The sequence below is a fragment of the Asterias rubens genome, chromosome 7, assembly GCF_902459465.1.
Source record: "Asterias rubens chromosome 7, eAstRub1.3, whole genome shotgun sequence".
NCBI classification, from domain to species: Eukaryota; Metazoa; Echinodermata; class Asteroidea; order Forcipulatida; family Asteriidae; genus Asterias; species Asterias rubens.
In genome coordinates, this window is record NC_047068.1 from 802,580 (window position 1) to 829,687 (window position 27,108).

The window sequence follows — 27,108 nt, forward strand, 5'->3', positions numbered from 1 at the left end:
TTTCCTTTCTTGATCAAAACTTTCAATGAGGTAAATTATTCATTGTATGTTTTACCCATTATATAATACAGTACTTTCCCGAGTTCCGTGGTACCATGGTGGTTAGACTTGATTCAAGACCCGTTCTTGTGCGAGAGGTCCCTAAGCATACCCGCAGTCAATATAATATATAGCATGCGGAACAGGTTTGGGGGGGGGGAATGCAGAGCAGTTTTCTAGCGATGGCACGGGATTGGGACTTGAGTCATAGTCTACATGGTGGTACAAACTGTGACCATAACAAGGAGAGATTGTTATGGTCACAATTTCTACCATCTGGTTTCTTTCAGCTCGTTATTGCAGAGCTGAACATTCTAGTTTAGCTGCCGTCGATTTCACAAAGAGTTAGGACTCGTTTTATGTCGTCCTAACTTAGGATTTATCTTAAGGTCTGCATGCTACAGTGCAGGGTTGGGACTCGTCCTAAGTCCGAAGATTAGTCTTAAGTTAGGAAGAGTTTCGTGAAATCGACGGCTGGTTCCCTTTCTGTTGGAATGTTGTCGGCTGATGACTGAATTCCTGAAGTATTCCGTTATTGTATAGCTAGAGGTTACATTGTTCTGAAGGCACTGTGTGCATATATATATAGGCGCTGCGGCCTCCTTTCGACTCGGAGCTCAGGGTGGGATGCTGACCGGGGCAAATCACGGGAATTGACGGCACTATACTCTCACTTGTACAGCAGGACGACACCTGGACGTGGTCGATGTGCTTCATATTGTGCTCTGCCTCTGGGCTCCATTTCGTCAAGTTGTTAACCGGTAAGCAAATAGTAATCTAAAGACTGTATGCACAAAAACTTGCTAAGCACAGAAGAGTAGTGTTTTTAAACAGGTTACAAGCCAAATTTACATAAAGTTTGCATTGTTCGGGCTGGTGCCACGTTCAATTATTGCTCGGCAAAGAAATTCGCTAAGCAGAATTTTCCGGCAGCATATTGTGTGTGCTTAATGTAGCCGGAAAAAGTGCTAAGCATCATAAACGTATTTAACCACGAAGTTTCAAGAAAGCAAAACATTTCTAGGCGCGCATGTACGTTATAACCAAGGATTTTGCCTGTAAAGGTTTCCGTATAATGGCGCCACCACTTTTTCATTTTGATATGAAATAATATAGTATCTAATTTACCTCCATGGTATACCTCTTTCAGTATGGCGCCACCATTTGTTCACTCATTTTTTCAAAAAGGGATATCTAATTGAGGTAAATTCGATCATATCGAATGAAAAAATGGTGGCGCCATACGGAAACTTTTCCGGTAAGACCTTTTGTTTAATCTCTAATTTGGCCAAATATTAAAAAGAATATTACAGAATTTGTAATACAAAAAGCTCGTCTAAGATCACAGACTTACAGACACAAAAACTCACACGGTCTAATGATGATGATGATGCATGTAGTAGAAAACATCCCTTGAAATATTTCTGTCTGAAATAAAAAGTGTCATTGATTTAGGCAACGTATTGCAATTTGGGGTTTAAAGGCACAGACACTATCGGTCTTAACTCAAAATAATTATTAGCATAAAAACGTATTTAGTGACAAACAATGGAGAGCTGTTGATTATAGTATAAAATATTGTGAGGAACGCTTCCCCCTGAGCTGAAGTAACGTTGTTTATGAGAAAGAGTTAATTTCTCACTCACACCCGGGACAGTCCTTGGTAGATTTTGTGTGCAAAACCAATGAGGACGTCTGAAAATATTTATGTCCAAACAATGGGAGAACAAAGAGAAGTCCTCGGTTTACACCATAACATACATGCGTGCAAAATGTTTTACCTATTTTTTTTTACAATCACACAAGGCACAAATTTTAGTAAAATCCATAGGAGCAGTTTGGGCTCAAGTGTCAAAAAGGCAAAATGGATATTATAAAATTATGTATATTTTATACTTTGTTGCATATTTCTAATGAAACAGTCCATCAAAGAGTGGGGGGAGGAGTGGATACATCTGATATGCTGCCCCAGTCTAAAGGACATGCCCCCCCATCCCCCACCCATCGACGCCGATAAACCTTATCTCAAGTTTAGGACGTTGAGTAACCCGTCCTAACCAACATTAGCACGGTTGGCTTGTGCGTAAAGCGCTCGCCTCTCACCAAGGTGACCCCGGTCCGATTCCCGGTCGGGGCCATATAGTGAGTTGAGTTGTGCGTTGGTTCTCTGCTGTGCCACGAGGGTTATCCAGACAATCCGGTTTTCCTCCCTCAGGAAAAAATCAAACACTTTCGATCTTGGCTGTGCTCCGTGGTCATAATGGGTTGATGTGGCTGGCAGCTGAATGCGCCCTTGCATGCCTGCTTCTCGAACACGTTGTAGCCGCGTCCTTCGCAATTCAGCTCTTAGCTGCGAGTAAGGACGATTAGCCCCCCAAATTATTATTATTATTATTAACATCCATGTCCCAACTTAGGATGGGTTCAATGCATCCTTACGTCTTCGGATGGAGCGGACTCGTCCGAAGTCTTAAGATTAATCTCAAGTGAGGAAGGTTTTGTTGATATCGACGGCAGTACATTTAATGGTGTTGCTTGTTACATTTGTTTAAACTAAAAAGTTGAACCCAACATTTGCATGAGTTCGGTGAGTGACTACACTTTGAAAGTGTTGAATCCAGCATTTCATATGTTAAATCCAGCATTTTAAAGTATTCGGTCAACAATTAAAGTGACAGTTTAACGTTTAAAAAGCTGATCCAACAATTCAAAGGAATTCTTTTGAGAAACGTTGAAATAACACTTAACATGTTGAATTAACCCTTTTTGCGTTGGGTCAAAAATTTAAAATGCTAGATTTAACAAACAAAACGCTGGATCCAACACTTTCAAAGTGTAGTCACTCACCGAACTCACAAGCAAGTGTTGGATTCAACTCTTTAGTTTTTAGAGTGTAGGACGCTCTGTTCAACGGTACAGCCCGGAGCCGCCAGTTCGGGCACTGCCGTATGCAACAAGTTTGCCCTTGAGAATCTTTGTTATTCATACAAAGTCAATCATATCCGCTAAGTTATAATCTTAGGCCTTAATGTCAACAATATTGCGCAACATTGACGTACACAAGGCGTATAATCCCACTCGGTTCAAAGTCTGAACATTTTTACACAGCAATGACGTGATGCTAATCACATGAGATCCTCACCATTATTCAGCATGAATTAGTACCACTTTAGGTTCCTTGTCTTATCGAATCTCATTCGTTTCAACAAGAATTCACTGATTTTACTGCCATGGAGCCTATTCCTAACGGAAAGCCCGCCGATGGATCGAGTCTAGAGACGGCCGTGCCGATGCCCACGCCCAGTCCCATGCCCGCCGGTCCCATGCCCGGTCTCAACCCCAGTGACCAACCCCCGGCGTACAACCCGGAGTGGACTGCCCCACCAAACGTGCAGTATGCCCCGGTGGGTGGTGTGCCAGCCGCAGGCAACCAAGCCGCTTATCCACCACCGGCACAAGGAGGGGGCTACCCACCGCCAGGACAAGGCGCCGCTTACCCGCCGACTCAGGGGTCTTACCCACCACCGCAAGGCTCTGCTTACCCACCGACGCAATACCGTAAGTCATTTTCAAAATACCTACCATATAATCGAACTAATAAACTCTGACCCAGTTTAGTGGATTCTTATAGACGGTGTGACCTGTGACGTCACATGTTTACAAAAGAGCTACCAAGCCTGGACTTCCTGCAGGCATGATTTGTACACAGCCTATAATGGAAGAAAACATGACATCTGATATTTTATGGAGATTTCACTGTCCAATTTTTTTCAACGTTTGATATAATAAAAGGGGTACATCTCAAAACTTGTCAAGCTTTTACTTTTATAACTCTTGGATTGATATGGAAATTATGACACAAGATGTCAACTTTCCAATATAGTCAGTGCAGTATCTTGCCTGCCAGACTAGCCAAAGAATGTACAATGTCACACTTTTTGTAAACACAGTTCACCATGGTCTATAAGGTTTATTACGTAGGGTTGAGATTGCCTATAAAGGAATATGATCAAGCAGTCCTAAGCTTTAACAAACCCAACCCAATCAATTTAAACAGTCAATACTTAATTCAATACGAATACACGTAACTGGGCCACAGTTTATTTGGAATAGGCCAGAGGTCGATCTCACATTGGGTGCGTTCGTTTAGCTTCCCTGGGTCGACCCTGCGGTGCTCACTCGGGTGAGCCCCTGACAAGAGCTAATCGAACGATCACACTCGCCCTCTCATGGTGACGACATGCATCTCAGGTCACCCCCAAGTGACCCACTCCACAAGCGGGGCACTGGGGGCTGACCCGGGTGAGCCCCGTCAAAGCTATTCGAACGTACCGGGGCAGACCGGGGTCGACCCAGGGAAGCTAAATGAACGCACCCATAGATAGTTATTACTTAGGACTCATACAAGATAGTTAGCTTTATCTATCTATTTTTCATAAAATATGCGATTTTATACAGAAATATTTCAATGTATGTTTTCTATCCTCATCATCATTAGACCGTGTAAGTTTTATGCAAGTCTGTGATCACGACGATTTGTTTTCTTACCATTTCTGTAATGTTTCTTTCACAGAGTACCCTGCAGGTTACAACCAACTTGGTGGCCAGACGACTGTTACCGGCACAACAACAACTTCACACATTGTCATCACAGCCCGTACCTGCGCCAAGTGCCAATCCGGAGTCATGCAAGAGCAGTTTACTGCGTGCGGGATCTTATGCGCCATCTTCTTCTTCCCGTTTGGAGTGTTCTGCTGCCTGGCCATGAGGGAATACAGGTGTTCGCATTGCCTTGCAACATTGTAAACAATTTTAAACAAGTTTAGTGGGTTCGACTCTCGGTCGTGACACTTGCGTCCATGAGCAAGATCTTTACTACTCTCTTAAAGGCAGTGGACACTATTGGTAATTGTCAAAGACTAGCCTTAACAGTTGGTGTATCTCAACATATACATAAAATAACAAACCTGTGAACATTTGAGCTCAATCGGTCATCGAACTTGCGAGATAATAATGAAAGAAAAAACACCCTTGTCACACGAAGTTGTGTGCGTTTAGAAAACTCGAAAACTATAGCACTTCAGAGGGAGCCGTTTTTCACAATGTTTTATACCATCAACCTCTCCCCATTACTCGTCACCAAGAAAGGTTTTATGCTAATAATTATTTTGAGTAATTTATTACCAATAGTGTCCACTGCCTTTAATGTAAAAGAGTGAAAAGGCACTCTTTGAAGAGCCATATGAAGGACAGCTCGAAATGTAAAGAGTGGTGTTGTTCACTCTTTTACATTTAGAGAGTATATTGCTTCTCTCCACCCAATGGTATGGTATAAATGGGTACCTGCGATAGTGGGGGTTCGATATTACCTTTGGAGTGCTACGGTCGCCCATACTCCCTAGGGAGCTGAGAGATAGATTGAAAAAGGAATGTTTTTGGCCCAATAACCAGGGCACTAATATAAAGCGCATTGAGACGGCTATTAGAAATGCGCTATCTAAGAACTTGTTATTATTATTGACATCATTATTAATATATGTTAGTTAATTTGCATCGGAGGCAATTAATACTATATTTGGTTTTACCCTTATACACCGATGTGTGTAGGCACTGTATGCTCAGTTCTTTCCCGAGTTTTTTTTTTTTTTTTTGGGGGGGGGGGAGGTAAACAAGTTTCCTCTAACAACATGTTTATCCAAGGTCGATGGTAATGCCTTGTTTTGTTTTTCATTTTGGGAGAAGGTTGGGGCAACATGCGGAGTCAAAGAAACTAAGGTGGTACATTTAATTAGTAAAATCATTTTAAACTAACTAACCATTTTGAGAAGTGAGACACCCAATAGTATAGTTATGTTAGATAGTTGATGCACTGACCCAGAACCCATAGGGTTTCTGTAATAATTTTACACCAATTTAGTGTACAGATGTGTTTGATGTTTTTAATGGAATACAAATCTTCAAACTCGCTTTTTTAAGCTCTTTCTGTTGGATTTAATAGACCATGTGACCTTTGTTTACAATAAGTGTGACCTTGCACAGTCTTTGGATTTTCTGGCAGGCAAGATACTGCACTGATCGTATGGGAAAGTTGGCATTTTGTGTCATAATTTCCACGTAAAACCAAGAGTTATGAAAGTAAAAGCTGGACAAGTTTTGAGATGTGCCCCCTTTCATCATATCAAAAGTTTATAAGAATTAAGACAGTGCAATCTCCATAAAATATAAGACTTTATGTTTTCTTCTATTACGCTTTGTACAAGTCGTGTCTGCAGGAAGTCCAGGCTCTGTGGCTCTTTTGTAAACAAGAGATGTCACAGATCACATCGTCTACAGGAGACTGCATTTTGTCGACGAACTCTTTCGGGGGAGTGATTGGTGGTGGGGGGGGGGGGGGCAAGGTTCTGTGTAGATGGGGGATCTTTCCTTTTGACAGAATATGATAATCTTATTCTGTTTTATTTTATGCCTAATAAAATACCCCGAGGAATTTATTTTCCGTGTTTTTAATAATTATGTACGTTGTACATTATGTTCATATGTTTATAATGTTGACATTATGCTTTATTTTGAACGGTCAGCCGTGTAGTTGATGACTTTAATAAAACTAAATACTAGCAGGAAAAACATTGAGCTTTGGTTTCCAGTATTCAAAAAAGCATTGCTATATACTGCAACTACGGTAACTAGACCAGTATTCTCACTTGGTGTATCTCAACATATGCATACAAATAACAAACCTGTGAAAATTGAGCTCACTTGAAGTCGTCGAGGTTGCGAGATAATAATGACAGAAACAACACCCCTGTCACACAAAGTTGTGTGCTTTCAGATGCTTGATTTTGAGACCTCAAAATGTATCTCTGAGGTCTGGAAATCAACTTCGTCGCAAATTATTTCTTTCTCAAAAACTACGTTACTTCAGGAGGCTGTTGAAATCTTTTCTGAGCAACCCTGCTTACTTGAGCTTTTCGCTATCAAGAAGTCTGGAAGCCGCCCTAAAACTTTGAAATTCGGATGCAGGGACATGCCAGGATGACTCAGGTACAAATTGCATCTCTCTATAGCATTTTTAGTTCCAGAATGATTCAAGAGCATAGCTGAAAGTTTTTATATGTCTGGGCTTTTTTTTTCAATATTTTTTCAATTATTTTTCTCTCCATTGATCACCAGTGCTTCCGTAAGCGCCACTGTTCTTTGCTTTTGGTGCAGGGCCATACGATTTTGCCATGCACACATGCATGGCGGCAATACAATTTTTTTAGAAGAAACAACTTTCCCGGGGGGGGGGGGGGGGGGGCGTACATTGGTTTCTCTTAATTTTTGGTGTGGGCCGCCGCTTGGTGGCGCTGTACAGTTATTGTTGACACACACACACACAGAGAAACCGCGACACTCAAGTCATGCAAGGTGTTTTTGCTTTCCGCTTTCTTTGGTGTTTGTTTTGTGACTGAAGTGAAGATAGCGCCTTTTTATCCATATGGTAAGTTTTACCCTGGTTTTGCCGTGGATCGTTTGTGGAGTCTCGTTTGTATTTACTGTTTAAGATTGGGATTTGCATAAACTGACTACCCCTGCTCATCTTGGTGTCTAGCCCCATAAATCGGTCCAATCCACTCCGTATCCTTGGCCCCAGCACCACTGATATCAAAACCTTTCGCTTCCTTGAAAAACCATCTGCAACCTTCTGCATCATGAAACTTACCGATCTAATCCTTCAGAAGTTGCAGATAGCACTACACTTGGAATCGTTCAAATAGGTATCACAGATTTTGAGTAAAAATCAAGTGAATTTTGAGTGTGAATTTTCTCAACTACCGCTCTTTTTACCGCTATGCCGCGATGCCGATTGTGTCCCCCCCCCCCCCCGACCGTGCGCAGATTTTTTTCCCAGGACAAACGTGTAGAATTATCTGCACACGTTCGTCCTGGAAAGAAAAGATACCCAATCCGCACTTCGTGTACAAACATATGGACACGCGTCTGGGAACTACAAAGAATGGTTCCCCAATCCGTGCTTTGTGTACAAACATATGGACACGCGTCTGGGAACTACGAAGAATAGTTCCCAGACGCGTGTCCGTATGTTTATACACGAAGCGCGGATTGGGTATCTTTTCTTCCCAGGACGAACGTGTGCAGATGGTTCCACACGTTTGTCCTGGGAAAAAAATCTGCGCACGGTCGGGGGACAATCGGCATATCGGCATTAGCACAACAACCACAACTGCCATCGCCACCCTGAGCCAGTAGGGAATAACCTTGTCTTCTGGGAGCCCTTGAAAGAGGTCGATGTCACCTGGATTATGATGTAATAATAGATGTTGAATTTGCATCGGGGATAAAGAATATTAATTTTGGTTTTTATCCATACACCGATGTGTGTTAGCACTGTATACTCAGTACTTTCCCGAGTCCTGTGAAAAAAATATCCGGGCAACCTCGGTAGTCTAGTTGGTAAGACACTGCTCTAGAATTGCAAGGGTCGTGGGTTCGAATCCCACCCGAGTAACATGCCTGTGATATTTTTTTCCACAGAATGTCTGTCCAACCGTCTCAATCATTAGGCGGCAACCTGCCATTCACCTCGGATGTATCCCTGAGGGAACTTGCCGCTCAGAAGGAGAAAGAATGGCGTGAGCTACAAGAGCTTTGCACCCAGTCCTTACAAGGAGCCGTCAAGGACAAGGAGAAACAGTTGGAGCGGGAGACGGCAAAGTTTAAGAAGCTGAAGGAAGATTTCAAGTATAATCTTCGACTTCTTGCTGAGCGAGACCAGGAATTGGAACGATACGATGTTGTGTTCTCGGAGCTGAAAACAGCATTCCAGGCGAAGAATGCCGAGGTGATTTGTTAATTACTTGATTTACCATTAATAAATACCTTGGACGATTTCAAGTCTCTGATTGGTCAAAACCCGGTCACGTGTGGGAGTGTTAACGGTGGTATAAAGACCGGCTTTGGAAAATAGCGAATAAGTGGCCACTTAATCAGCATACATTGTGTAAACCTTGCGCGTTGCACTGTATCGCATGCTTATTATATCATGTTAGTTTCATTGCAACTTCGCGCACTTGCGCGTACGCAGTGCCATGGCCGAGCGGTTAAGAGCACCGGATTCAAGCACTGGTGTTTGATCAGCAGGGTGTGGGTTTGGTTCCCGGTCGTGACACTTGCTACATAAAATTGGGGAGGTAGTGCTTTCTGCTCTACCGGTTAGGCTTCGACTTGATGATACCCAAGCCTACATCCGTACGGAATGTAAAGGGGTTAAAAGCTCAAACATGGCCCCTGAACATGTCTGGAAGGACAGCCGAGAGAAAAGTCACAAAATGTGGAAAATTTTAGCGGTTTAATTCGCTAAAAAAGGTATTTATTTATGGGAATAACAGTGTCCGTACCCTGTCTTCACTGCGTGGTAATGACTTTGGTTGGTGGCTGGCGCTGTTAACGGACCGAGCCACCAACCCCTTCATTACCACGCAGTGAAGACAGGGTCCTCGCTCTGTTATTCCCTAATTAATGGACGCTATTGGTAATTGTCAAAGACCAGTCTTCTCACTTGGTGCAGCACTATGAAATTGGGCCCTGATGTGTGTAAGCACTGTATACTAAGTACTTACTTGTACCCGAGCTCTTTGAACAACGAGAACACTAGCATTGATGGTTACTAGAGGCAGTTGGAATTCAATATTTTAGCAGCGGGGACCGTAAAGATCTAATCAAAGGGAAATATGAATCGGGGATAAAGAATATGTTGTGAGCACTGCTACTCACTACTGTCCCAAACTCTGTGAAAAAAGCACAGGTGTACACTCGGGTGTGATTGTTAAAACTAATTGTCTTTATCAGTGTCAAATCAAAACCAAAACCCCAGAAAATATTTATATGAATTTTATAATAAGGATAGAATAATTTTTGAAAAGCAACCTTCTCAGAACAGCTACAGCATAAACAATCATGTGTTAATGTTCTTATGTACATGATGTTTTATTTTGTAGCAGACAAATTCTGAGGTGTTTTGAAATGTATCTTGCAGTTTTCACCTTTTAAAATGTGGTTGGGTTGGCATAGTGGTATCTAGGCTTGGGTTGTCTAGTGAAACTTACTACTCGACTTAGGCGCACCTCAAATAGTAGCGACTGCGACACTAGTTGCGGCTAGTTCTTAAGATGCAATGTGGCAATGTGTGCCGCAATCACAACGTTCATATGTAGAAACAAATCAAGCTGAAAGGATTGAAGGATTGTGTCACCGATGTCTGATTGTGTTTTGTAAGTAAATTATGTAGTCTTGAACCTTCGTGAGTGACACAATTGGTACACCAGGCAGGTAGCTGCGACTATTTTTGTAGTAGTCACAACTGTTTTGTAGTAGTCATTGCAGCACAATTAACTGAGTAGATGAAAAAACAGTAGTTGCGACTCAACTAATGATTTTAAATAGTCACGACTACGACACTAGTTGCACTAGTCGCCTAGGCCTACAACATGTATTGTTGTTGTAAAGGCAGGTTAAAAAAATTTCTTTTCAATGTTTATAAAAATATGTAGGTGAGTGAACTGAAGATTTGTTTGGACGACCTACACCAGACAGCGCAGAGGGAGTCTCAAGCAAGAGATGAACTCCAGAGGCATTACCAGCAAAGGATCAGAGACAGGCAGACGGATATTGAACAATATAAGATGTAAGTATGTTTAAAGGCAGTGGACACTATTGGTAAATATTCAAAATATTGATTAGCATAAAACCTTTCTTGGTATTGAGTAATGGGGAGAGGTTGATGGCTCCCTCTGAAGTAACGTAGTTTTTGAGAAAGAAGTAATTTTCCGCGAATTTGATTTCGAGACCTCAGGTTTAGAATTTGAGGTCTTGAAATCAAGCATCTGAAAGCAAACAACTTCGTGTGACAAGGGTGTTTTTTTCTTTCATAGTTATCTCGCAACTCGAACAACCAATCAAGCTCAATGTTTCACAGGTTTGTTTTTTATGCATATATGTTGAGATATACCAAGTGAGAAGACCGGTCTTTGACAGTTACCAATAGTATCCAGTGTCTTTAAAGGCAGTGGACACTATTGGTAACTACTCAAAATAATATTTAGCATAAAAACTTACCTGGTATTAACAAGCAATTGAGAGCTTTTGATAGCATAAAACATTGTAAGAAATGGCTCCCTCTGAAGTGCATGTAATGTAGTTTTTGAGTAATTTCAAGTAATTTTCCACGAATTTGATTTCGATACCTCAGAATTAGATTTTGAGGTACCGAAGTCAAGCATCTGAAAGCACACAACTTATGTGATAAGGGTGTTTTTTTCTTCCATTATTATCTCGCAACTTCGACAACCAATTGAGTTCAAATTTTTACAGACTATTTATTTCTCATCAAATATGACATTTCAGACAGAACTATTTCAAGGGATGTTTTCTACTATCATCATCATAAGACCGTGTAAGTTTGATGTAAATTTGTGATTTTTTATTTCTTACCAATTCTGTAACATTCCTTTAAACTCTTACAGGTGTATTTTATTGTATCATCATTCTTCATGTTTTAATAATTTTGCCCATAAATCAGCATTGACAAAAACCAAAACACTGACTTCATTGAGGTGTCGTGGCCGAGCAGATAAGAGCACCGAACTCAAGCTTTGGTGTTTCTGTTCAGCAGAGTGTGGGTTCGAATCCCGGTCGTGACACTTGTGTCCCTGAGCTAGACACTTTAATATAACTGCTTCTCTCCACCCATGGTTAAATGGGTACCTGTGAGGGCAGAGTTGGTTCTTGTGATTTATTAGCTTAGTGCACTACATATTTGGCGGCACAGGCTGTATACTCCCCAGGGAGCTGAGATGGTTTAAGGAATGAAATTGTCCATTGATCAGGGTAACAATGTTGGAAGCGCTTTGAGACATGGTGTTTAAAGCGCTATTTAAAAACCCAATATTATTACTATTAATTACTTCTTCCTTTCATGCAGAGCGAAAGATTTGGAGACGGAGAATGAGCGGACGAACCTCGCCAACATCAAACGCAACCTCCAGAGACAGGTACGTGAGGTGGAGGAGGATCTTGATATCCAGCGTCAGGAGCTGTCGACAGGATTTGATGAAGTCTTACGAAGGAGGGAAAATGAGTTTCGGAACCAGCTGGATGATCTGAGTGCTACTGCGCTTGCTCATGAAATGAAGGTGTGTACCGTTAAGAAACAGTTTTCTGGAAACTTCATTAATAACAAATTAATAACAAACAGAATATGTCCCTTTGAATCAGCATTAATAAATACCTAACACAGTTTATCCATTCTGATTGGTCGAGAGGGCATCACGTGGGGGTGTTTGAACAGATGATATAACACCAGTAAAAAGTGTTGAAACATGGGCGTGACACGCGAGCTTGCACCTGTGCATATAAGACAGTTTCTTCATTCCCATTGGTCGAGAGCAACGGCTAGAACAGTTGTGCCACATCACGTGATACGCGTGACGCGCACAGCATTCCCTTATAAGGAGTTGTTTCCCGAGGGCCTTACCATTTCATAGCTGGAGGGGTGTTGTGTTGAAAGAAATCATTGAACAATTATAATTTTTTGCGTTTATTTTACTTTTTGACCAAAAAGTGTTGATGTTTTTTTACCAAAAAGGTATTTATGAATGGGAATCAAAGTGTGTTGAATCGGTTTTCAACTAGTGGTTTAAACCCGCTGAGGCCTGGTTGATGATAATTTACCTTGACTTCGTCTTGGTAAAATTATCAAGAACCAGGCCTCGTTGGGTTTAAGCCACTAGTTGAAAACCTCTTCACCAGACATTGATTCCCTTATTCAACAGTTATAAGGAATACTTAAATTTCACCAGTTTAGCATTCACTGGTCAAATAAGATCATTCAATTTCAACGGGCTGCAAGACTCATTAAACCATTCAACTGCAAAAAAAAGGGGAAAAAAGCATTCATGAGTTAATCAGGTGGATTTTCAATATAGTTTTGAATGTGTTCACAGTTCGGGAATAGCGGATGATAATCGTCTCCTGACGATGACTAGAGCAAGCTAGTCAAAACGTTGAGACCAATTCAGAACTGACTCCGCGGCATTACAGTTAATTACAATCCTGTAAGCTAAAGTAGTAGTCCAGTCTATTTTCTATACCATCCGCCCTGGTAATAGTTAAAAAGCAGGACAGTTCTTTTCTCCCGAACCTGCGATTATCTACTCCGCGGCAGTAGAATAAAGCAAGACAGTTCTCTATGAACAAACTCTACCTGGCAAGTAGGTACACACATGGTGTTACCGCAAACCAAATATACAAATACACATTGATACCTCACCATGCAATGCCTAAAATCCTAGATAAGGAGATTGTTCCAAAGTTTGGGGGCACCATAGCGAGTATGGGTACATGGACCAGGAGCTAAGTACAGGTGTTCTGTGGATGATGAGCGGAGATGTATTGAGAAAGTTTGAAGTTTGGGTGCGATGAGGTCTTTGATATAGAATGGAGCCAGTCCATTACGAGCCTGTGAGAAGGAGAATCTGGAATTTGATTTGTTGTGGTATGGGCAGCCAATGTAGAGCTTGAATGATTGGGGTTTTGATTATTATTATTGGGTGCATTCGTTTAGCTTCTCTGGGTCGACCCCGGTCTGCCCCGATAACGTTCTAATAGCTCTGACGTCATTCCAAGGGCTCACCCGGGTCAGCCCCCAGTGCCCTGCTTGTCGAGTGGGTCACTTGGGGGTGACCTGAGGTGCATGACGTTACCACGAGAGGGCGAGTGTGATCATTCGATTAGCTCTTGTCAGGGGGCTTACCCGAGTGAGCACGGCGGGGTAGACCCAGGGAAGCTAAACGAACGCACCCATTATAATCAATGTCTACAGGTGAAGTTACTGAGTAAGGAGTTAGAGCTAGTCCGTACTGTCAATGAGAGGTCATCATGTCAGCTCGGTGATGCTGACTCTAACGTACGAGATCTGCAGAAACAGCTCAAGCAGAAAGAGTGGGAGTTACATGACCAGGCTGGCATGAAAGACGCAAGGTACATAACAGGGGTCGGATTTAGGGAGGGGGAGGGGGGAATCCAAGACTGCAAGGCTTGTAGGTCAACAAAGTTACCCAAATCTAAATGAGTTGAACAAGCAGTCAGAGAAAATCTCTTTCATTTGTGTTTAAACGGTGCACTTTAAAGACACTGAACACTATTGGTAATTGTCAAAGACCAGTCTTCTCACTTTGTGTATCTCAACATATGCACAAAATAACAAACCTGTGAACATTTGAGCAGTCAAAGTTGCGAGATAATAATGAAAGAAAAAAACACCTTGTCACATGAAGTTGTGTGCTTTCAGATGCTTGATTTTGAGACCTTAAATCTAATTCTGAGGTTTCAAAATCAAATTCGTGGAAAATTACTTTTTTCTCAAAAACTACATCGGGAGTTGTTTCTCACAATGGATTATATACCTCTCCCCATTACTCGTTACCAAGTGAGGTTTTATGCTAATAATTATTTTTGAGCAATTACCAATAGTGTCCATTGCCTTTCAATGTCTTTAAAATAGAGAATGGAAAGATAATTATCGCATTCATAGTCACATTCATTATGTATCACTTAAATTTGTTGGTAAAGATGTTAACACAATGAGGAAATTTATTCAATTGAAAAACAAAAGACCACCTTGCTAGTCCCACAGTATGCTTACTGGCCCCACGCTAAAGTCACAGAGGCCTCAGGCCTGTGGTCCGGTGTTGTTATTTCAAGCCCTGTAACAAACTGAATTACTGATTCAAGATTGTAATTCCTCAGTTGAGTGGGCCGATTACTTTCTTTTCTTTACTCACTAGTGACTTAGAAATCTGATAAAGACTAATAGTTTTTGTGGACTAGGCATTTATATTCGATGTGGAGCTCGTCCCTTATCCGAATTAGTGAGGAAGGCAAGGTGGCGCATGCTCGGGCATGTGCTTCGACTGCATCCCGACTCAACCGCTCAGAATGCTCTCATGTTCGCAGTAGTTGGATCGGGACACCTGAGAGGCCGTCGTGGCCGCCACAAAAGTAACTTACTCGACATCCTACGTAAAGACCTCCATGCTCGTCAGCTGTCCCTCAAAACCCACAGTGACATTCTACGGCTTTGTGACGTAGCCAGTGATCGTTTGTCCTGGAGAACTCTGTATTAGTAGAGACTGATATTTATTCAGCGTTCACTCGCTAATACTGTTCCTGTATACAGTTTATATATATATATATAGGCATTTATTATCTCCCGACAATGACCAGAGCAGAACCCAATGTCATTTTATTTATTTATTTCCATACACGTCCACCAGCGTGAGAGCTAAAGACAAATTATCATCTCTCTTTGCATTGACTAGGATTGCTGAGTTGGAAAGCCAGTTGGAGATATTGGAACAGTCTGTTAAAAGAGCAATGGAGGAGTTCAATAGAAAGTAAGACATTATTATAACAATTTTCATGGAACTTTATTAAGAGAAGCCAACTTCACAAAGAGCTAAGGTTGATCTTAAAGACACTGGGCACTATTGGTAATTGTGAAAGACCAGTCTTCTCACTTGGTGTATCTCAACATACATGTACAAAACAACAAACCTGTGAAAATTTGAGCTCAATTGGTCGAGTTAATAATGAAAGAAAAAACCCTTGTCACATGAAGTTGTGTGCTTTCAGATGCTTTACTTCAAGACCTCAAAATCTAAATCTGAGGCCTCAAAATCAAGCAGAAATATTTCAAGGGATGTTTTCTACTACCATCATCATTAGACCGTATAAGTTTTATGTAAATCTGTGATTTTGACGATTTTTGATTCTTAACAATTCTGTAACGCTGCGTGTAAAGGACACACACACACTCCTTTGGCCAACACTTTGCCTACAATTTCTGCAATTTTCTTGACATAGACACGCAGACCTTGATAAGTACGCCCGGGAACGAGAAGCAGCCGTCCTGAAGATCAAGGGCAGCCATAGTGAGGTAGAGAGAGAGTACCAAGACAAGATAAGAGAGTTGAGTAGTAAGCTTGAGATGACGGAGGTAGAGAGGAGGAGGGAGGAGTGGTCCTACCAAGACGTCATCAAGGAGAAGGAGGTCACCATTGAAAAGTGGGTAGAGAAAACAGGGGTTCAAATTTAACACTGTTAAGATGATCTTCCCATCAAGGGAACTTTGCCAATAATTTTAATAATAATAAAAAGTTTGTATACAGCACGTATCACACCTGAGGGCTTCTCAAAGCGCGTCCGACATTATTACCCCTGGTCACTGGGCCTTTAATCATTCCTTAAAGCCATTGGACACTTTCGGTAAACAGTATTGTCCAAGGCCCACACTTTGTGTATCACAACTTATATATAAAATAACAAACCTGTGAAAATTTAGGCTGAATCGGTCATCGGAGTCGGGGAGAAAATAACGGAAAAACCTACCCTTGTTTCCGCACGCTTCGCCGTGTCATGACATGTGTTTAAAATAAATCCGTAATTCTCGATATTGAGAATTGATATTGTTTTAATGTTTTCTCAAAAAGTAAACCATTTCATGGAATAATATTTCAAGAGAAGTCTTTCACCATTACCTTCTGTAAACCCTTTTTGTAAATCTGTGAACTTTTAATTTTGTTTCTGTTCCAAAAGTGTCCAATGGCTTTAAACAATCTCAATTCCCGGGGAGTTTACAACCTGTGCGACAATTACATGCGCTACTCAACTAAACCAATCACAAGAACCATCTCTGCCCTCACAGGTACCCAATTACCCCTGGGTGGAGAGAAGCAATTATAGTTAAGCGTCTTGCTCAGGAACACAGGTGTCACGACTGGGATTCGAACCCACACGCTAGTCACTTAAGAGTGACTACCAAATGTATATTGTGGAAGTGTCGTGGCCGAGCAGTTAAGAGCACCGAATTCAAACTCTGGTGTTTCTGATCAGCAGAGTGTTGGTTCAAATCCCCAGCCGTGACACTTGTGTCCTTAAGCAAGACACTTCACCATTGCTTCGTCCTTCGGATGGGACAACGTAAAGGCGTTGGTCCCATATGTTATGTAACACATGTAAAAGAACCCAGTGCACTTAAAGGCAGTGGACACTATTGGTAATTACTCAAAATAATTATTAGCATAAAACCTTTCTTGGTGATGAGTAATGGGGAGACGTTGATGGTATAAAACAATGTGAGAAACGGCTCCCTCTGAAGTGCCATAGTTTTCGAGAAAGAAGCAATTTTCCACGAATTTGATTTTGAGACCTCAAGTTTAGAACTGTAGGTCTCAAAATCAACCATCTAAACGCACACAACTTCGTGTGACAAGTGTGATTTTTTCTTTCAATATTATCTTGCAACTTTGATGACCGATTGAGCTCAAATTTTCACAGGTTAGTTATTTTGTGCATATGTTGAGATACACCAACATTGAAGGCTAGTCTTTGACAATTACCAATAGTGTCCACTGTCTTTATCGGAAAGAGAAAGGGTTCACCCCGGTGTTCTTGGCTGTGGCTGCGCCGTAGCACCTTGTAAACCCTTATAAACTGGGTCTCAGTGTTCATCATTGCAACCTATCTTTCTGAAAATTTGTATATACATGTACTCAGTGCCTTGAGTACCTTGTTTTGTAGATACATGTACGTGCGCTATATAAGGGTCTTGTCACACAAAGCAACTTTTACAGGCAACTTGGAGGCAACCAACTACAGTGCGTGCTTCATGACCACTTTGGTTGCGCATGAGTAGTTTTTCTAACATTATAATAGATGTTAAATGTGCATCGGGATAAAGAATATTAATTGCGCTTTTTCACCCATACACCGAATGTGTGTTAGCACTGTATACTCAGTACTTTCCCGAGTCCTGTGAAAAAAAATTAATTTTCTAACATTGTCTTACGATCAACAAGAAAGATACGTGAACATTGAAATGGTAATGCCTTTTCGTCTTGGAGATTGCCTGGAACTGGTTGCTTGTAAATTGCCTCGTGTGACATGGCCCTTAGACTTTGATATTATACCTTCCCTTTTTAAAGACTCCAGCATGAGATCGGGGATATAAGGCGGCACTCGGATGCCCAGCTAGCCAAGGTCTCCCAAGACATGGTCACTAAGGACCTTACCATAACGACTCTCAGAGACACCCAGACCAAACTCAAAGGTGAACTGGTCCAGAGAAAAGAAGATACAGAAAGGTAAAGGAAGACAAGTTCTAATTATAGCGACAATAATAATTTGTATATACTATCAACAGCTCTCCATTGCTTGTAATACCAAGTAAGTTTTTATGCCGAGCGGTAAAGAGCACCGGATTCAAGCTCTGCTGTTTGGTCAGCAGAGTGTGGGTCCGAATCCCGGTCGTGACACTTGCTAAATAAAATTGGGGAGGCAGTGCTTTCTGCTCTACCGGCCAGGCTTCGGACTGATGATACCCAAGCCTACATCCGTATGGACTGTAAAAGGGGTAGCCCTGTTTCAGCCCTAGGAGTAGGTGGCAACGGCCTCTGGACAAAAATAATTGTAGCCCACACCTTGAAGTGGCCTTCAGACCTTGTGTGTCTGGCAACAAAAGTTATTTTGAGTAATTTAGCTTTTAATATGATCCACAGATACAAGAAGGAGTTGTCTCTAGCTATAGAGAGAGAGGCTAATCTAGAGAGATCCAGGACCCAAGCTGAGCTGGATTGGCAACGGCGCTGTGAGGACTTAGAAAGGGTGCAGTACAGCAAGTCAGAGGAACTTATTGAGCGTCTGACCAACTCCAAAGATGAGGTATTGCACCAGGCCTGCGATAAGCCATTTGCGAGTTAAATTTGATTAATGTCTGGTACAATGACTTGCTTAGTTACAATGCACCCTTTACATTTGAATTCCTCAGACTATCGAGACAGTTGCTACGCCACATGATTAGGGGCAAGCTTTTGTATAGCAACCTCCAGGATGAGCAAACCCTGGTACCATTGAGCCATATACATCCATTCAGAATTGTGTATGGGTGTTCACCGCCTCTTATGTAACTACACAAAAGCTTGCCCCTAATCTAACCATAAGACCAACTCGTCTGATCCAACGCAACGTGTTCCTTAAAGAATTTTGGTACTTTTTCAAAATGTCCATAGATTAACATTGTACTTACAGGGTTTAAAGATAATGATGGTGGAAAGCTTCCCTGAAAATATTACTTACTGAAGTGCTGTAGTTTTTGAGAAATGAGTAAAACAATGTCATGAAAATACGTTTGTAAATGATTAAAATAATTTTTGTCTCATGAGACGAAAATTATTTTCATGACATTGTTTTACTCATTTCCCAGAAACTACAGCACCTCAGCACGTAATATTTTCAGGGAAGCTTTCTACTATCATTATCTTCAAACTGTGTAAGTTTAGTGTAAATCTGTTGACATTGTGATTTTTGTCTTACAAAAGTTACATAGACCGTTAAATTCGATGCTCTTAACTGCTTGGCCATGACACCCTATAAAGCAGTCTTATGACAACGCATGTTTTCCCCTCCACTCTACCACCAGGCTCTGGCTACAGTGAAGGAGAAGGATCGAGAGCTTTCACAAAGAGAAGATTACATCAGAGTACTGACTGCTGATAGGGACCATGCATTCGCAACACTCAGGAACAACAATCTACAAATCAACAGGGATATATTGCCGGTTGGTCTGTCATTGACAGTTTCCTTTTATTTTTATCAAATCAAGTCAACATTTAATTCATACTAATCTTCTCAAAATATAAAACACAGATAAGCAAAATATTAAGCACAGAAGGTGGGGTAAAATAGTTAAAGACACTGGACACTATTGGTAATTGTCAAAGACCAGTCTTCTCACTAGGTGTATCTCAACATATGCATAGAATAACAAACCTGTGAAAATTTGAGCTCAATTGGTTGTCAAAGTTGCAAGATAATAATGATAGAAAAAAAAACCTTGTCACACGTAGTTGTATGCTTTCAGATGCTTAATTTCGAGACCTCAAAATCTAATTCTGATGTCTCAAAATCATGCAAAATTACTTCTTTCTCAAAAACTACGTTATTTCAGAGGGAGCCGTTTCTCACAATGTTTTATACTATCACATTACTATAAAGCTACAAGGCTCCCCATTACTCGTTACCAAGTAAGGTTTTATGCTGATAATTATTTTGAGTATTTACCAATAGTGTCCACTGCCTTTAATCTATGTAGACCGAAACAAAGAGAGTATGAGACTGTCAGAATTAAGCCAATGCTTGTAGAAGACAAACAATGAGACAATACAAAACAGGTAGCGAGAAAACAATGTCCAATGAGAGAAACGTGTTTAAACTAGCAGGGCCCAATTTCATAGCACTGCTTAACGGTAATCACATTTTTGTGCTTACTGTAGCAGAAAAATTTGCTATGAGAGAAACGTGTATAAACTAGCAGGGCCCAATTTCATAGCACTGCTTAACGGTAATCAAATTGTTGTGCTTACTGTAGCAAAAAAAAATTGCTAAGGTGGATGCGTATTTTACAGGTTAGCAGAAGATTAGGGCGGCCATATTGTGCAATTACCGACGATTTGCATTGTGAAGTCATATATTTTTGTGCGGTAAGCACCGGAACGTTAGCTTGCCTTTTTGTGTGCATACGGTTAGCAGAGCTATGAAATGCACAGTAGGCACTGGCCACTAAAATTGGCCGCTAAACAGCGCTATGAAACTGGGCCCAGGGCTTAAAGGGTGTATGTACTTTTTGTAGGACAAAAAACACAATGTACACAGATTTACACTAAACTTACACAGTTTGAAGATAATGATAGTAGAAAGCTTCCCTGAAAATATTACGTGCTGAAGTGCTGTAGTTTTTGAGAAATGAGTAAAACAATGTCATGAAAATTATTTTAAGCATTTACAAACGTATTTTCATGACATTGTTTTACTCATTTATCAAAAACGACAGCACCTCAGTAAGTATTATTTGAAGGGAAGCTTTCCACTATCATTATCTTCAGACCCTGTAAGTTTAATGTAAATCTATGGACATTTTGAAAGAGTACCCAAATCCTTTCAGTACATTGCTGAAATGGCAAGTTCAAAACTTTGTCCATATTGTGTTTTTAAGTATTGCTTGTGCATGTAGCTAGCACGTTTTTGCATTGATAACTTCATTCGTGTCATTGGGAAAAATTACTCTAGGTATTTCAGCAAATGGAGAATTTTTCAAATGAAAATTTATTTAACTGGCCGCTGTATTATTATCTCCACCTGTCCATTGTTCAAAGCCTGACAATAAGAAATTTTTACTGTCTTTCGATGAGATTTTTCAGTCTTTTGTGGAAGTGTCGTGGCCGAGCGGTTAAGAGCACTGAATTCAAACCCTGGTGTTTCTGATCAGCAGAGTGTGGGTTCGAATCCCCAGCCGTGACACTTGTGTCCTTAAGCAAGACACTTAACCATTGCTTCGTCCTTCAGATGGGACGTTAAGCCGTTGGTCCCATGTGTTATGTAACGCATGTAAAAGAACCCAGTGCACTTATAAAAAAGAGAAGGGGTTCGCCTCGGTGTTCCTGGTCCGATCGGAAGCAAATTGCGCCACAGCATCTATTAAAGCATTAATCAGAATTAAGTCTCATAATTCAAATGTAGTCCCACAATCTGGCAGGAAATACTGTATGTTACAGCGCCAGGAGAGCAGTGGGTGACGGACATGTGCGCTTTATATGAAGCCATTATTATTATTATTATTATTACTATTATTTCAGACATTTTAAAAGTCAACCTAGTAATAAAAAATACTGTATTTTCTCCAAATTAAATAAGACATGCTCTCTGATCTAGGGCCGTGTCCGAATTGGTGACTTCGGCTACAGCTACGGCTAGAGCGCGCGCGTCTGCCTATTCTTCAACACTGACAGACGTGCTGATCTAGCCGTAGCTGTAGCCAAAGTCGCCAATTCGGACACGGCCTAAGTCTCTAGCACTGAGGATACTGTTCCCAAAAGCTCCTTGGAATCTAGAACTCCAAAGGGTGATCAACAGGTTGAAAATGCCATCATTTCAATGTATCCCCTAAGATTTGAATCCCAATTTCAGACATTTTTGTCGGCATTGACTCTCTTCCCTGCAGAGTAAAGAGCGCCAAGACGACCAGACAGGCTCTGCATCACAGCAACTACAGGAAGAGAACAGGCTGCTGAGGGACGTCATACATGGCATGAGGGAAGACATGGAACAGCTCGGGGAGAACCAGCAAGGGGCCAATCAGAAATCAGCTACCATGGCAGCCGGAGACGATGGAACCAGTCATCCACCAATCACAGAAGGTTTGACTTGAGATTTTTAAAAGCCTTTTTTTGATTTTAAGTTTTTGTTTTTGAAGGTAGGGTCGTCAGTTGGTTTTTGTTAACGTAATGCTGACCTAATGTTTTGTACTATCAACAGCTCAAATTGCACAATACCATGTAAGTTTTTATGCTAAAACAATTATTTTGAGTAATTACCAATAGTGTCCAGTGTTGAATTAATTTATGATTCTTGCTTTTCAGGCTATGTCAAGATTCTAGAAAAGGAAAGCCGTGATCTCAAACTGAAAATCCGTGACCTTGAAGAGAAACTCGAAACTAAACGGCAAGAGAATGTTGTTGATGGGACACCTTTGATCAGTGGAGCCGCATTGGGCACCAAGGCTGATCCGATGGATAACGCTTACATAAGAAGTCATGTACAATCACTCAATGATACCATTGGTGCCTTACGCTCTGAGAAAGTGACTCTCTCAGCTCAGTTGAAGAGACAGCAGGCAAGGGTAACGCACCTAGAGAGCAATATCGGTCAACTGCAAAAACAGGTGAGAAACTTATCTTGAGTTAGGGTTAGGGCAGTTAGGGTGCTTAAAGACACTGGACACTATTGGTAATTACTCAAAATAGTTATTAGCATAAAAGCTTTACTTGGTAACAAGTAACAGGGAGTAACATGCCTGTGATTTTTTTTCACAGGACTCGGGAAAGTACTGAGTATACAGTGCTACACACATCGGTGTATATGGGTAAAAAAAACAAAAAATGAATATAACAGGGAGAGGTTGAACGTATAAAACATTGTGAGAAACTGCTCCCTCTGAAGTACATAGTTTTTGAGAAAGAAGTACTTTACACGAAATTGATTGCGAGACCTCAGAATTAGATTTTGAGGTCCCGAAATCAAGCATCTGAAAGCAAACAACTTCGTGTGACAAGGGTGTTTTTCTTTCATTATTATCTTGCCACTTTGACGACCAATTGAGCTCAAATTTGCACAGGTTTGTTATTTTATGCATACGTTGAGATACAGCAAGTGAGAAGACTGTTTTTTGACAATTACCAATAGTGTCCAGTGTCTTTAATGAGATTTCACCTATCAGGAGGCTGGACGGCCACTTCAATGTGAAGGCTTGACTTAACGGATTTGGTCTAAAAACAAAGGACCCTCCCCATGAAATATGCTAATAACATTCACGCATGCGTACATACCCTGTTGGTTGACAAACGCCATAGAGTTCTGCACTAAGCAGACGCGCAATCGCGTCTGCGTCATTAGCCGTGTACAAAACAGCGCGATGTTCTCTCATTTTGCCAACCAAAATGTTAGTGCACACGCGCTATGTGCAATTTACATATTTCATGGGAAGGGTCTATTATGTGTCTCACCAACTGGACCATCGATACTGCCTACTCCAGCAGCGTGTATCACAATGATTTATAAGATGTTAAATTTGCATAGGGGGAAGAAGAATATTATTTGGTTTTTACCCGTAGACCGATGTGTGTTAGCACTGTATACTCAGTACTTTCCCGAGTCCTGTGAAAAAATATCACAGGCATGTTACTCGGGTGGGATTCGAACCCACGACCCTTGCAATTCTAGAGCAGTGTCTTACCAACTAGACTACCTAGATTGCCCGGCAGCTAGAGGAAGATCGAATCCCAGATGTTAAATTTGCATCGGAGATCAAGAATATTGTTTGTTTTTTACCATGCATCGATGTGTGCTAGCACTCGGGTCTTCCCCAAGTCCTGTGAAAAAAAAATTACAGACATTTTACATGTGATTCGAGTTCACAACCTTTACAATTCCAAAGCAGATGTCTCGCCAACTAGACCACTTAAACTTCTCGGTAGCTAGAGGGGCTACAAAAGGATTTTTAAGTAGGATTTGAAATTTTGCATGGTGGAAATACAATATAGAAAGGTTTGCGGTAACACCATGTAATGACTATCTCTAAATGAGTTGGGGTCGTTCTGAAAAGAACTGTTGGTTTCAACTCAACGTTTTGATCAGTATGCTCTGATCGTCTTCTGGAGAAAGCTGGAGAAAAAAAAGGTGTTTTTCCTTTCCTCTTGCAGCCCTATGTCAAGCAAGTAGAGGTTGTTCATTGGCCAATACTGTGCATCGCGCGTACAAATTTGTGCATATCCATTGTTTCATAATCGGTTTACCTCTAATACACACGTAGACGCAACTTCTACTACGGTGGAAAATGGCCTAGTGCATGGCCAATCGCGGACAAATCGTGGGCAAAACGTGGGAGGACCTCCATGAGCGTGGTTTGGTCGGGGTGGGATCACCTACATGTAGATCAGGAAGTTGCAAGCTCTCCCCACGCTTATTTTGAACATGTTAAGCGTAGCCGGATCGTGGCCAACAATAAGCGGAGCAAAGTTGAGTGGGACCGCCATTATCGTACAAGCAGAAAAAGTTGGGTGGAGTCTTCAATTTGCTAAATTGCTGGATTTTGACAGCGATCATTCCCCGACAATTGATAATATTTTGAGATCAGGATGATTGACATGATCTTCGCAAGGTCGTGGTAATGAGTGAGCTGCTTCTTAGACGGCAGCTGGGTGTTGTCTAAATTTCAAACTAGAGGATGGAAAACTAATCTATTTCTTCAAACTACATTTATGTGTGATGTTAAATTTGCATCGGGGATAAAGAATATTAGTTCTGGTTGTTTACCCATACACCGATGTGTGTTAGCACTGTATACTCAGAACTTTCCCGAGTCCTGTGAAAAAATATCACAGGCATGTTACTCGGGTGGGATTCGAACCCACATACATTTATGTGCTCTTCCTTTTCTTTCTACTGCAGCCCTATGAGAAGCAAGTAGAGGTTGAGCAGCTACAGTATGAGTTGACTACCTCAGTACGTAGGCATGCCTCGGAGACCGCCGGCCTGAGGCAGAGAGTGGCGGAGCTAGAGCTCCAGCTGGCGGAGACAAGACGAGAAGCTGATGAGTACTTCAAGGGAGGATTGCAGACCAACCTGGAGGCTACCGCTCTCGGCAATCAGGTCAGATTTCTTACTTATTTTATTTTATTTTATTTTATTTTATTTTATACAACATCCAACAGCTGCGCAAGCGCCAATGGACCAATCCGGCCTGTCAATCAAACTGTGCGCGTTCACCCATTTGACCAATCACAGCAATGATTGTGGTCGGACAAACTCGGTCATGCGGCAGAATCGTGCAGAATGTCATTTGGAGTGCTCGTACACGTGTCTTGCTCACGTGTGCGGTGGGCGAAGCTTAGTGGAAAGCCGGAACGGTCCATTACAGGATTGAACATTATAAAAACAGTAAAATTTAACAATAAACTAGACGTTGAGAGTTTGTGAACAAACTCAAGGTGTTCGGTTTCCGGGAGTAAAAGCCTGATGTAAAAAACAAACATTGCACCTTGCTTTGTCTTCAAGATTTGCACTAAAATTATAAAAATTGCAAAATTTTTCAAAACAACATGATGACGTCATCATGACGTCTTTTGGAGTTCAAGAAGTCAATGTCCTTAGTTAAAATCTGACACAAACATAAGTAATGTGTATTTTTAGAGGTTTTTAATTTTTTTTTATAAACCAGACCTTTGCCAGACTTGTATTATGTGATTGTAAACCAGTGTATTACATATACTTTTATCTTCCAGTCACGCTAATCCACCAATCAGATGCTCGAACTACTAGGGGGATAAAAACATATATACTACTTCCCCTGTTTTATATCCTACTTCCTCTGTTTTTATTACACAGTGCGTATTGTGAATGTCAATGGGTCACGCTCTGTATATGGACAGTGTAAAAAATTACATTCTAAACTTTGTGTGCGTGCATGCTGTTCGTCGCAAAATAACATTCTAAAATTTTAAACTTTGCGTGTTGCACATGAGACTGGAAGATAAATATGTTATAACACGCGCGCTCGTGGAGGACGAAATAATATAGCACGTCTGCGTCCCATATACAACTCGGCCTCGTTGGATATGGGACGCAGAAGCGCTATATTTTTTCGTATTCCACTCGCGTTTGTGTGATAACTTATAATGGAGCGCTCTTTTTGCACTGTTCCAACAACATAATTGTTATAAATTATCTGTAATATTTTAATGATTGCTATTTTTGTGTGCTCCTTTCTGGGGTGAATCAAGAGATCAATAAATAAGAATTACAGGATTAATTTAAAAACAAATATTTAAATAAAACAAAAAATACTAATTGTATTTATTGTTGAGAAATAAGAACTCGTGAAACAAATGACGAGCCGCGACGAAGCGTTGAGAAGTTGAAGAGAAGATTTAAAGTTTGGTTTTCGTCATCATAGCGTCATCCTTTGAGTTTAGCTGAACTATTTGTTATCTTTCCAGGTATCGGCTCTGAAGATGGATTTAGTTTCTAATCAACCAGTCGTCGGAAACACACAGGTAATAAACCTAGAGACTGTGCAAGTTTCGCGCATTTTCAAAGATGTTTGGGACAACTTTGGTACCACATACAATTCTTTAATGCGTGAAGGAAACAATCTTGTATACTTTACTTTACCACAATGTTCGAATACGCGCGAGACTTATACTTATATATTTATACTTATTTAATTTCTCGGGAGTAAAAAGTACAAAAATTCAGTTTATTCAGTTAATTAAGTTAAACACATTGAAAAGTACAGCAGAGAGGAATTTGAATACATTGAAGAAAATGAAACAGCTGGAGCCTGAAGGATTGCCTAAAAGAAACACAGTTCCTGTCGTGAGGCTCTCCTCTCCAGCTGGTCCT

The 27,108-nt window shown here is 41.0% G+C and overlaps 2 protein-coding genes across 3 annotated transcripts in view; both read left to right on the forward strand.

Moving 5' to 3' along the window:
• The first annotated feature begins 443 nt into the window (after positions 1–443).
• LOC117292973 (coiled-coil domain-containing protein 57-like) overlaps positions 444–27,108 on the forward strand; it is a 33,144-nt gene continuing 6,479 nt past the window's right edge. The window contains exons 1-14 of one of the 2 annotated variants that reach the window (XM_033775156.1): positions 444–800; positions 8,575–8,881; positions 10,590–10,723; positions 12,020–12,230; positions 13,919–14,076; positions 15,417–15,491; positions 15,961–16,161; positions 18,081–18,239; positions 18,654–18,816; positions 19,574–19,711; positions 22,151–22,346; positions 22,569–22,870; positions 25,156–25,356; positions 26,703–26,759. In XM_033775156.1, the coding sequence (XP_033631047.1) occupies positions 8,576–8,881; positions 10,590–10,723; positions 12,020–12,230; positions 13,919–14,076; positions 15,417–15,491; positions 15,961–16,161; positions 18,081–18,239; positions 18,654–18,816; positions 19,574–19,711; positions 22,151–22,346; positions 22,569–22,870; positions 25,156–25,356; positions 26,703–26,759 (2,301 nt within the window). In that variant the 5' untranslated portion in view covers positions 444–800; position 8,575. Of the gene's footprint in view, positions 801–7,415; positions 7,520–8,574; positions 8,882–10,589; positions 10,724–12,019; positions 12,231–13,918; positions 14,077–15,416; positions 15,492–15,960; positions 16,162–18,080; positions 18,240–18,653; positions 18,817–19,573; positions 19,712–22,150; positions 22,347–22,568; positions 22,871–25,155; positions 25,357–26,702; positions 26,760–27,108 lie in introns of those variants that run through there. The other variant, XM_033775155.1, reaches the window with a different exon arrangement.
• LOC117292319 (calcium-binding protein P-like) lies at positions 3,270–4,879 on the forward strand. Its single transcript, XM_033774339.1, has 2 exons — positions 3,270–3,597; positions 4,613–4,879. The coding sequence occupies exons 1-2, from the start codon at positions 3,270–3,272 to the stop codon at positions 4,843–4,845; spliced, it is 561 nt and encodes a 186-aa protein (XP_033630230.1). The 3' UTR covers positions 4,846–4,879.